The sequence below is a fragment of the Gigantopelta aegis genome, chromosome 4 (assembly GCF_016097555.1).
Source record: "Gigantopelta aegis isolate Gae_Host chromosome 4, Gae_host_genome, whole genome shotgun sequence".
NCBI lineage: Eukaryota > Metazoa > Mollusca > Gastropoda > Neomphalida > Peltospiridae > Gigantopelta > Gigantopelta aegis.
The window spans coordinates 32508061-32519568 of NC_054702.1; the positions used below are offsets into that span (position 1 = coordinate 32508061).

The window sequence follows — 11508 nt, forward strand, 5'->3', positions numbered from 1 at the left end:
CTTGAATAGGAAAATAACGAACATTAAATATAGTTCATTAGGTGAAAAACAGTTAATTTCTATAGTCCATTCGTGTCAAAAGAGAATCAATGAAACAGAATGATTCTATATAATGAATCACTGTCGAGGTGAAATCTCCTTTTTTGATATAGGGATGAAAGCAACTTGTGGGACAGCCAAGGTAAAGCACCTGCAATTCTGCCATTAGTCGGTGTACTGTATTATTGATTACTTCAGTAAGAATTCAGGTGAAACTGCACACCTTAGTTGTTCCAGTATTGTCTTCACCCCTGTATTAGAAATGTGCTTCAATCTATATAATTTGATAGTACCAGGGTAATTTGTTAAGAAATATTTTTATGTCCATAGATCTATTTGTTTTTTGTAAAACAAATTAGGAGAGTTGGTATGGTGCTAAAACTTAATTTTGGCATTATATAGTATACTCTTAAAAAAAAGTACGGGAACCTGAAATATTAATGTTAATATCAACTATTAGACCAAACATGTTTTGGCCACAGACAACCTAGTAAAGAACGTTCAGGTCTGTTTATCAACACACCGAAACACATTCCATAGTTTGCACATGCATCACGCAGTTGCCCCATACTGGGTGTCATTCTCAATTTTGACAATTTCCAGGAAGGTCCATTAATCACTATGGAACATTATTTCTGTCAATCATTTTCATTTTATTGATCATACAGTTGTTATTGTATTGTATTTAGTCATTTTTTATTATCTGAATTTGCGATTTACTGATAAAAAAGCGTCAACTTTCAAATTTCACTTCTGACCCCAATCGTCCTTCAAGATCTTTGGTGGTCATAAAACCTACTGTAGTACTGAACTACCGGTTGTAATCTTTACCCAATTAATTCACTATTAACATATAACCATTCCCACAGCTAAAATACCTTACAATTTTGGCAATTGTAAATTCTTATTAGAGTTTTTTGAAGAGTATATACAGTTTTGTTATATGCCAATTGATTATTTCCATTTTATCACAAATGGACTATGAAGGTATCTGTTACCTGACAAAAATGGATTGAATATACTGAAGAAGTGTTTTCAAATGACAACCATTAAACACAAAATATATTATTTTCAAATTTTTATTTAACATAAAAATAAAGGTAACAAAAAAATATAAAGGTATTTTAAAAGATATGTAAGTTAAAGACCATTAATCTTCAGCCAATATCAAGATGTTGATGGCTGTGTTTTCTTCAGTTTCAGATACAATGGGAAATGAAGATTTTCATCATAGTGGTCTAAGCCTTTAGCCTTCATCTAAAAACAAACCATAAAACAAAACAATGTATTCATTTTTCACTGACAGAAATTATATATCAGCACCTGTGTGTTCCAATGTTTAGTGCATCATTAAAACATTTCTTCCTTCCTGTGTGTGTGTGTGTGTGTGTGTGTGTGTGTGTGTGTGTGTGTGTGTATATGTGTGTGTGTATGTTGGTATGCACGTGTGTGTCTGTGTGTGTGTGTGTGTGTGTGTGTGTACAGCAGAAAATAAATTCGGCTATTTTGTATTGTACAACGATGTGTGAACAAAACAAAAGTCAATACACTTTGCAGTCAAAATGCCATGTTTGGAGCTGTAGTAAATAATGAATAAATGTTTAAAATATTTCAAAAATGTATTTGCATTATTTTATTGCAAATTTTATTACTTAAAATGTTTTTTTTTTTGTGAAAAGTATACACAGTACTTTTTTTTAACAAAAACATTTATAATAAAATCTTAGAAACAGTGTATGGAGTTGTAATGTTGAATAATTTTGTTTGAATATACCTGATGATGCATAGACTGTATTCTCTCATCATAGACTTCACTAGTTGTTACAGAGAAAGTCGATACAGCCAGATCCACAAACAGCTGGAATGTCTCTCCTCTGGAAGGAGCAAACAAAATGGCTTCTCCCTAAAAAAGATATATTCATGTTAAATTAAACTTATCCGACCAAAACTAGTTTTTATTTGCAACTGGTGTGCTGAAGTTTATGTTTTGACACTTTGCCCTTATTAAGACCACATTATCTGGAGATGCTTTTGTTCATGATCGGTTGAAACTTCTAAATTGTGACACATCCTAAATGATTCAAATTAATGCATTTTCAGGGCTTCTAGAATTTTTATAAAATCCACTAGCCATGGGATCAGTAATTAAAAAAAATTACTAGCCGCAATTAAAAATTCACTAGCCCAACTAAATAGTAATAGTCAGATATGTCACCTAAAGAGGGAGATAGAGCTTAAAAACACTAACGTTTGGGGATTAGGGGCTTAATTACAAAATAGACTTAACTGAAACATTTGACACTTTTTTTTTCACTAGCCATTGGGCATGGCAATTGTAGTTATTTACTAGCCCAACAATGAATATCACTAGCCATGGGAGTGGGGCTACCACAATCTAGAAGCCCTGATTTCTAAAAAATATTGACAAAAACCAAGTATGATCAAAATTCAGGCGCATGTCTAAAAGTCACACCAAGACACCTATTGGAGCTTCTGTAGAATCAGGACAACCAGGAATAAACTGGATGTATAACAAGAATTCCACAGAATTCAATGTCTTGCCTACCATAAACTTTTTCATTACTCCATAGATGCAAGTATAAATAAGGAGTTTTATTGACATGCATCTTATAGTTTGTGAGAAACTGATGTAAAATGCAAAACTGTAATGTAAAACTTTAATGCAAACATTGACACACTTGCCGCTGCTGCCGGAAAGTAATAACTATATCTCGAATGAAACTGTAAATGTCCACTAGAAGGATCAAACATTGTTTATAGAGGACCATGTAGCTTTAAGTATAAAGATGGAAAGAAAGAAAACAAGACTTGCAAAACACATTTAAAAAAGAATCCTCTATTAAATCTTTTAATTTTGTAAGAGTGCTCATATGTTCTACTTCATTTAGAACACAACTTTGTCTCTCTATACCTTTGTACCTCTTTTTAAAAAATCTACCATGAACAAGTCTTTTTTTTATATTATTATTTACCATTTCCTGTTACAAAGGCCTACCCCCTTGCCCAGGGTGAAAACAGGAGGCAAGTGGTCAACAAGACCAGGAGCTCAAGATAAAAACCAGGAAGAGCCCTCTGAAGATACACATACATGTACATGTATAAAACTGGGGGTTTTTTCTCCCAAAATAAAAAGTCTTTTTGGTACCTCTGAGAGAAAATACTAAATGTTTAAAATATGTCACATTATTTCATTAATACTTACATCAGTCTTTAACAAAGAATATAATGTGTCCACAAGATCCTGTCTTCCTTCTTCAAAAAATAAACTGAAATGTCAAAAAGTCATAATAAGTCCACTGAATTAAAGGATCACAATTTACAAAAAAACTTTGCATGGAGTAAATATTAGCTTAAACGAATAATTAAAATATATAAATACACTTTTGTTATAAATGTTTAAATTGGTCCAAATAATATCATGCGACTTAAAAAAACTGACGTCCATAACTGCATAAATCTCAGTTTTGCACTACTTTCCGCAAAGCTTTACACACTTATCTATGAATGGCTTCACGCTAACATGTTAAGCCATATATACTGTGCATAAAGCGGTTCTGTGCTTCATACTTGCATTAACATAAAAAATATCACATTCAATATATAAATAAACATTATCAAGATATCTCATCATTTTATAGTAATTTTTAAAGGCTACTAAGTAAGTATAGTCCAAGACATCTTCCCTTACCAGTCCGCACATAAGATGTAATCAAACTTGTCCTGCAAGTCTGCATCCACACCACTGGGACCCCACTTCAGAACTCTGAAAACAGAAAACAATTTGTTGCATAAAATCCAAGTTTCCTACCAAACAAATTTATATTATCTTGTACATATTTTAAATAATTATTATGTTTATTTCAAATCTAATGTTATACTTTAATGCCAATTATATGCAATAAAAAAATAATAAAAAAAAACATCCCACAAAAGCCAGTCATATTTTATTAACATTAAAGTATAAATTTATACATCATGGTTTTAGTTTGTTTTGTTTAACGACACCACTAGAGTACATTGATTTCTTAATCACTGGCCAATTATGTCAAACATTTGCTTATTCTGCAATGTAGTCTTAGTGGAATATGCACAACTATAAATTTAACTGTTTATGTAATTGCATACTGTCTGTGATTAATATATACGGTACTCATCTTTTAAGCTGTCAATTCGCCAATCACCAAATGCTGAATGTGGCAAATGTATTTCATATATTAATTTACCAAAAAGTTAATTTAAAAATTTCATGCCCTTTATAGAACAACTGTCATTCTGTCTGTTTGACTTATTAAACCTTAAATTTGACTGATGATTTTCTGGACAAAATGTTGACAAAATGTTTATAATTATATGGGTTTAACTTAAACCATGCATACTGCACAAAAATAATGTCCGAGTGTTGGAACACTCGGATTAGTTAAAGTGTAATGGATCAGTTACTGGATGAACAGAGTCTTAACTTTCTTAACTTTAGCTACCTGGTATTAACTTGTGTGGAACCAAACATTTGATGATTTTTCTTTACCATGATATCAAGATCTGAAAATTAAAAAATATATTCACATTAATAAGAGGTTTTTATTTTGAACTGGGATATAAAAGACTTGAGATGCACATCAAATTATCACAGTTTACTATATCTATTTTCAGTATAAGTACAGTCCACTAATTATTAACCTTAAAATATCATATTAAACTAGTCCCCATCAAACTAGTGTTGCTGTAAATACTAATTTAATACATGTAACCCACCCATAAGCATTAAAACAGGTGAATGCAAATAACATTTACAAGTAACAATTTTATCTGCCAAAATCAGTGCAATGCCTTTATTTATTTACTGATGATGTTAAACAAACAAATTAACCTACTTTTTATGGAATTTTCATTACCATCAGTAAGTTCGACACATGATGGGCTGGAATACACAGCAAGCTAAATGTTGAAAAATAAAGATAGAAACAAGTATGCAATACTGTAATACTGACTGGTATAATACTTGATGAATCAAACAACAAAGGTTCAAGAATAATGACATATAAACAGAGACTGAAATATTAATTTATATAACAAACAACAAATACATCTATCCATCCATTAATCAATCCATTAGTCTATATTTGTCTGTCTGTAAAGAAAGTTATGTTTGCTTAGTATCATCCCAACCCGTTGTTTAATAATCATCTACAATGCAAAGTGTTATCTATGACAGAGAACTCACCATTAGGCTCTTCTTTTCAATTAGTATCAAATGATCTTTACACAGAACATCATGTTGTGACTTACAATAAGTCAACACTGGTTTTAAGTGAGGAGTAAAAGGTACCTACTGAATAGGACCAAATTTAAACTTCTTATACTTGTACCTCATGTTGATGCTCTATAAAGGAACTAGATCTTGAGTGATATTTGAGAAACCAAGGTCATACCAGTAAAAACAAAAAATCAGAATGCAGTAATATACGGTCATCTACAACTAGAAAAAAAGGAGACTTTATAAACTACAAAATGGTACTGTTTCATTTTTCTTAGGGGTGGGAGAAGCAACTGTCACCACTAGGTACAGTCCTGAAAACTAAATCATACCTTTGTTCAAAACATTAAAATGTAAACTCACAGACATTCCAGCTAAACATGTCATTCCTCCACCAAGTTCACAGACTGCTTTACCACTGGAAAACAAACAATTACATTTCAGTACTTATCTAGTAAACTTTATGGCATCCACAGACCAATTTCCCTTTTACAATTGTAAACTGAATTCAGTTGAGTACATATTCCCACTCTAAAAACATGCCAGTGATTAAAAGTTTGAAACCAAAGATGGACTTTTACAATCCTATTACTTATGACCGTTTAATCAAATTGAAATTTATTGAAACGTACAAATGCAATATCAGTTTAAGATTTTAACACTTCTTTAACAGATTATTTTTCAAAATGTGCGAAAGAATGCTACCGGTATATAGATTGGAGCCACATTTAGTAAGATTTTCTAGTCAAACTAATTCAACGTAACACTTAAATAAGAAGCTAAGTGGATGACACCGATTGCAAAAATGACTCCACATTGGAAATCAATGTATGTTTAAACTTAAAAAACAGTTAATTTTTCCTTACTCAAACCAGGAACAATTTTTCAAACAAAAATATGTCATCACTTCTTCAGAAGGCCAAATACCTGTAATAAATAAAACAGGAACTAGTAACACAATGTATACATTCCACAATTACTTCGTGGAAATCTTCATAGTTTTTCATTTACAATTTTTGACCCTATTAATATATTAATAAATTTTTGGATACGGGGCAGCAATTCTTGCCGCCCTAATAGTAGTAGTTTGGCTACTCAGTCTGCAAGAGATTAATACTATCAGTAATGACTGCATGTACATGTATGTATATTTATAATTAGTTTTTTTCATATATATATGTGTTATATTTTACATTACATTTACACTACTGTTTAATGTTTCGGAAACTTGCATAGCGAATAGTGATGCGATACTGAACAAAATGTTCCCTCACAGTTGAGTTCGGTTAAAATTGTAAGATCAAGCACATTGTAAGTTATGGACTGTTTAATCTAATAATAAACATCTGCATTGTAAAAAAGAGAAAACAAAAAGTTTAAATAAAACAGTACAGCCACATACACACGTTGCCTGTGTTATTAAATCCATGAAGAGTTTCTGGATTCACTTTGTCAGTCAGGTGTCTAAAAAAGAAGACAAACATTATTTAAACATGGTAACACAAATGGTGAAATAACTATAATAAACGTATCACAAAATACAAGTGCTAGCACACAACTACAAGTCTGATCGATAATCTAACATATCTAACAAAATCTAAGTGAATATGCTGCATGTAACACAATTTGATTCAAATCAGGTATGTGCACTTAATACACAATATCTACTCACTAAATTTTGAACAAACCCAGGGAATTTTCATTCAACCAAAGCAAAGTTTGGAACTGGTGAAATACATGTACATTTGACACAGAATCGCTCTTTTTTGCCTTCACTTAAGTCTATAGACAGTATGACAATATAGCCGCTATAACATGACAAAATAATTAGCTTGAAAGGGGCTGTTATGTAACACTGTAGTGAGAGAGGAAGGAACATGACATGCAATTTAATATTTTCCACACCATATATCATTTTTATTTCTAAATTTAACTTATAGTAGTAATGATTAAATACAAGATGTCATGGCTAATTTATCTATTACAGATGAATTTGTTTAATAATAAAATTAATACCAAACAAATCAAAATTAAAATTAAAATTAAAAACCAAATGGGTGGGTGGCAACAGCATTATAATGTAATTTTAAACTGGCAAGTGGGTTTAGCATTACAAAATGCTACATGATGATGGAGTGTGTGTGGGGGAAAAAAGGCAAGATTTTGTGCTTTGTAATTGCTGAAGACACTGTGACACACATGACAAACATCACATCAAAATCATCTGACAAATTGTTAGGAAAAAACCCATTGTAATTCAACAGTCACACATTTGTAAGAATGAATCTGACTCTTCTGGAACAGCATTCACCTGACAGATAACTGAAACAGTGGAAATTCTGAACAAGTGTATTCCATCCATGTAGCCTCCTCTTCATGAGTAATGGCTGGCTCCACGTTGAACAATCCGTAACACTGAAACCGTCTCACAGACACTAGATTCTGACAGGTATCTCTTGACTTGCTTCCTCTCAGTGCCTGACAACAGAGCAAAATTGTTTTTAAAAACACACACGCACACACACACCAAACCAGACCTAATACAGGAAAGAATTTACCTTAAGCCAGTTTAGGTCCTACAGAATATTTTATTTTATTTTATTTTAAGATAACGAACTTTCACAAACACACACACACACACACACACACACAAAATCCCCACCCTCTGCTTTAAAACAATCTCAATGACTTCAATAGAACCATCTAATTTAAATTAAAGTAATAATTTTATGCTCATACATTCAGGGAACATTTTGTTTTTAAAATTTTGATTAGCTTCAGAAATATTTTTCCAAATAAAACATATACTTAGAAATGTAGTAGTGTTCATTTCAGTGAACACTTGTATTTTAAATGTAGGTCATCACCATGAAATCACCCATCAGATTGGATACTCCTGTGTGATATCATAAATCTCACATAGTGTTATTTCAAATGGGTCACTGTTTAAGAAATATGTTTCTTCACAATGTCCTTCCATGATTCAGGGCTCATTGCCAAAATAGGCAATTGTTAATTGTTATAAATTTTGAAGTGTTTTTTTAAGTGGGGAGGGGAAGCAATGATCAGGGTTGTTATTAAGCGTGGAACTAAGTGCCTTGCCTAAGGACGCGCAGTGCTTGAGATGTGTAGGGGAATCCGGGGACAATTTAAAACTGGATTGCTTTAAATGCCTTTTCTTGGCATCTGAATCGCAAAATTAGTCATTCAGATGGCCTTAAACGCACTAGACCTCACCGGTTAAGTTGTGGTGGTGGTGTGTGTGTGTGTGTGGTGGGAAGAGTCATCAGGTTCCAAGACGTCTAGGAGGCTCCTGAGGAAATTTTAATATTGAATGGCTTTAAACGTGGGTTTTTGGCATCTGAATTGCTAAATTAGCCATTTTAAAACAATAATTTCTTAACAATTTTAAGGATTATTTTGCATAGTATTATAACCCAAGAATTTTTTTTAATTTAGATAGCTTTAAACACAATTTCTTGGCATCTTGATAGCAAAATTACCCATTGTTAGACAGTGATCAGTTGCTCTTTTAGAGATTTATAACCCAAGAGTTAAAACCTGTTACTCTTAGATCTCAATCACTAAATCGAGAATTATAGCATTGACTGCCATCACTGAACACAGCACTGGAACGGCAACGTTGTTTGAAAGGAGACAGCAGGCATGAGTGCAGGCAAGGTGATTCGGGGGTCAAACACCCTACTGCTCAAGCAAATCTTGTTTTCTTTTCAATACATTTTCTTGGGGAACATGTCTTGACCCTCCCCCTCCCAATAAACTTTGCTCACCAGTTTAGATTCCCCCGCCCCCTGCACACGCCCCTAGACAGCTGTAACTCATCTCATTCAAATACTGATATATTATTGTGTATTATCAAGTGAAGTTATCGAACACCTGGTGTCATCAGCTATATATGTAAATGGTCATTTTTCAACAGGAATAGTGTACTTGATCACTATACTGCAGTGACCAAATTAAACACTCAGAGGTTTTAAATAGTGCTCCACATACCTTAATGGTTTGGTAAAAACAAACAACAACAACAACAACAAAAAAAAAAACCCCAAAAACAAAAAACAAACAGTAACGACCAAAACAGAATACACCCTGCTGAATATAGTGCTTCTTGGCACTAGGAGTAATAGATTCCGAGTGTGTCATTTGTTCATTAAGAACTACCATTCTATATTTTGCGCCATAGTTCTGAGAATGGTTAGGATGAGAAGAAATTATCTATTTGATGACGCACCACTCAACACAATTTATTATGGTTATATTGACGTCGAACATTATGATTAGAATCCACAAAGATAAGATTGGAAACCTGTTGCAGACATACCTACTACTGAAAAAAAACCTAACACTCAGATCAGAATCTACTTAGTGATAATATAATTAGAGATTGTGCTCTAATAGGTTTTATTTTGTTCCTAGTGTCTTCATGGTCATTATAAGTTAAGTATGCTTGAATTTGATACTATATGAAGAAGAAAAACTTTGAAAAAGTGGGGGGGGGGGGCAAAACCCCTCCAGCCCCCCTGACTCCAATGGCCCTGTACAAAGTGGCTACAACATTTAACATTTTGCTAATAAAACTGTTTAGACTAGCCACTTTTCAAACATTCTCATGGAAATACTCAACATATTATCTACATTTATTACCCCAGCAGTCACTCATAACGTGATAAATATTTTTCATATTTTCTCAGTGAAACATATTCTGCATTGATGTAACGTGCAGTACTATTGGATGATTTGATGCTTACAACTTGTTAGTACAATGAAACCCCTCTAAACCGGACACTCTTGGGACCAAGTAAAATGTCTGGTTTTAAGAGGTATCCAGTTTAAAGAGGTTAAGTTATTTGATGATTTTTTTAAAAGGACCATAAAAAATGTCCGGTTTTGAGGGAATTCTGGTTTACAGAGGGTCTGGTTTTGAGAGGTTTCACTGTACTAAATATGATGTCCTCATGATTTGGCAAACACAAAATATTGTCAGATAGTTTAAAGAGTGCATTTATGGCTTTTTGTTTTCAGTGTTAAATTTGTAATAAAAGATTATTTTAATGCAATTGATTAGAGATTTTTTAACACACTAATTATATAGAACTTCGGTTTAAAATACAAAGTTATAGCAATACTGAGAACAATATATAAAGTGGTTTATATCATTTCTATTCATGAACGTGTATGTACATAGAAAATAAAAGCTTTTAGAGACAAAATAGCTGGGGTAATAATAATAATAACAAACTTGGTACAAGGCCTGGTGCTTATACAATTTTTAGAGTCTAGTCTCGAGATTCTAATAAGAATCTGAGACTTTAATGTCATGACAACGCCATCACCTATTGCAATACTTTTCTAAACATGCAGGGCGAGTAGCTTCCCTCTATTTAGCAAATTTGAAATGGCGGGGAACCTTTTGAAGGTTGTCGTTGGAAAATTTATTTTGTTAATAATGACTCAAGTACTTCAATCGGGATTTAGTGAGTATGGTAGATTATACATTTTTGGTATGTGTGTCTATTTGTTGCACTATTTCGGTTGAGAAACGGTTGAAACATGGTGCCACAAGTTTTGAACACCAGCTATATATATAGAGTAATGTAACCATTTTAGGAAGTGGAAAGAACCATTTTCTATGTCCATTCGGACTAGACAACACCATACAAATTGTATCTATGTGATATCATTAAAAATCGAGACTGGACTCTAAAAGTTTTATAAGCATGGACCCAGGTATTATAATTAAAATTTATGTTGTAAGTGAAATAATGTTTATTTGTCACTTGTAATGAATTCAAATTATTTTACTCGGAAATAAATTTAATAATAATTGGTAACTCATTTAATCTCTTATATACATGTCTACAACAATATTCTGCCCAGTGAGTGCCCCGATGGTTTGTACAGACGTGTAGAATTAGGCTCTACAATAATTTAATAAAAACACGTTCTTGGATAAATAGCTAAACTAGTCATGTGTGTCTAAAATCGCTATAATAAAACACCTCTGATAATATTTGCCATCTCTTCTTTGCTTTTACACTTTTATTGTTGAGATTTTGTGACAAAGAAGTGTTTTCAGTTTGCATGGTACAAATAGTTGTCACTCTTAGTTACTGTTTACGTTTTTTTTTAACACGCCGCCATTTGGAAAGCAATCGGGAAAGTTCGCACCATTT

At 32.6% G+C, this 11508-nt stretch overlaps 1 protein-coding gene across 1 annotated transcript; it reads right to left on the minus strand.

The window, feature by feature from the left end:
• Positions 1-1102: 1102 nt before the first annotated feature.
• Positions 1103-11494, minus strand: LOC121372189 (calmodulin-lysine N-methyltransferase-like). Its single transcript, XM_041498472.1, has 11 exons — positions 11335-11494; positions 7626-7792; positions 6717-6778; positions 6181-6241; positions 5678-5732; positions 4932-4995; positions 4539-4599; positions 3749-3823; positions 3263-3326; positions 1814-1942; positions 1103-1296 (listed from the first exon to the last, which is right to left on the minus strand). The coding sequence occupies exons 1-11, from the start codon at positions 11416-11418 to the stop codon at positions 1207-1209; spliced, it is 912 nt and encodes a 303-aa protein (XP_041354406.1). The 5' UTR covers positions 11419-11494; the 3' UTR covers positions 1103-1206.
• Positions 11495-11508: the final 14 nt, after the last annotated feature.

Excerpts from the sequence above, each read along its gene's own strand:
- LOC121372189 (XM_041498472.1), bottom strand. The coding sequence starts at position 11,418 with ATGCAAACTGAAAACACTTCTTTGTCACAAAATCTCAACAATAAAAGT. Across the intron at positions 5,733-6,180 it reads AAAAATTGTTCCTGGTTTGA|TGGTAAAGCAGTCTGTGAAC; the intron begins GTAAGGAAAAAT and ends TTTGTTTTCCAG. Across the intron at positions 4,996-5,677 it reads CATGTTTAGCTGGAATGTCT|CTTGCTGTGTATTCCAGCCC; the intron begins GTGAGTTTACAT and ends TTCAACATTTAG.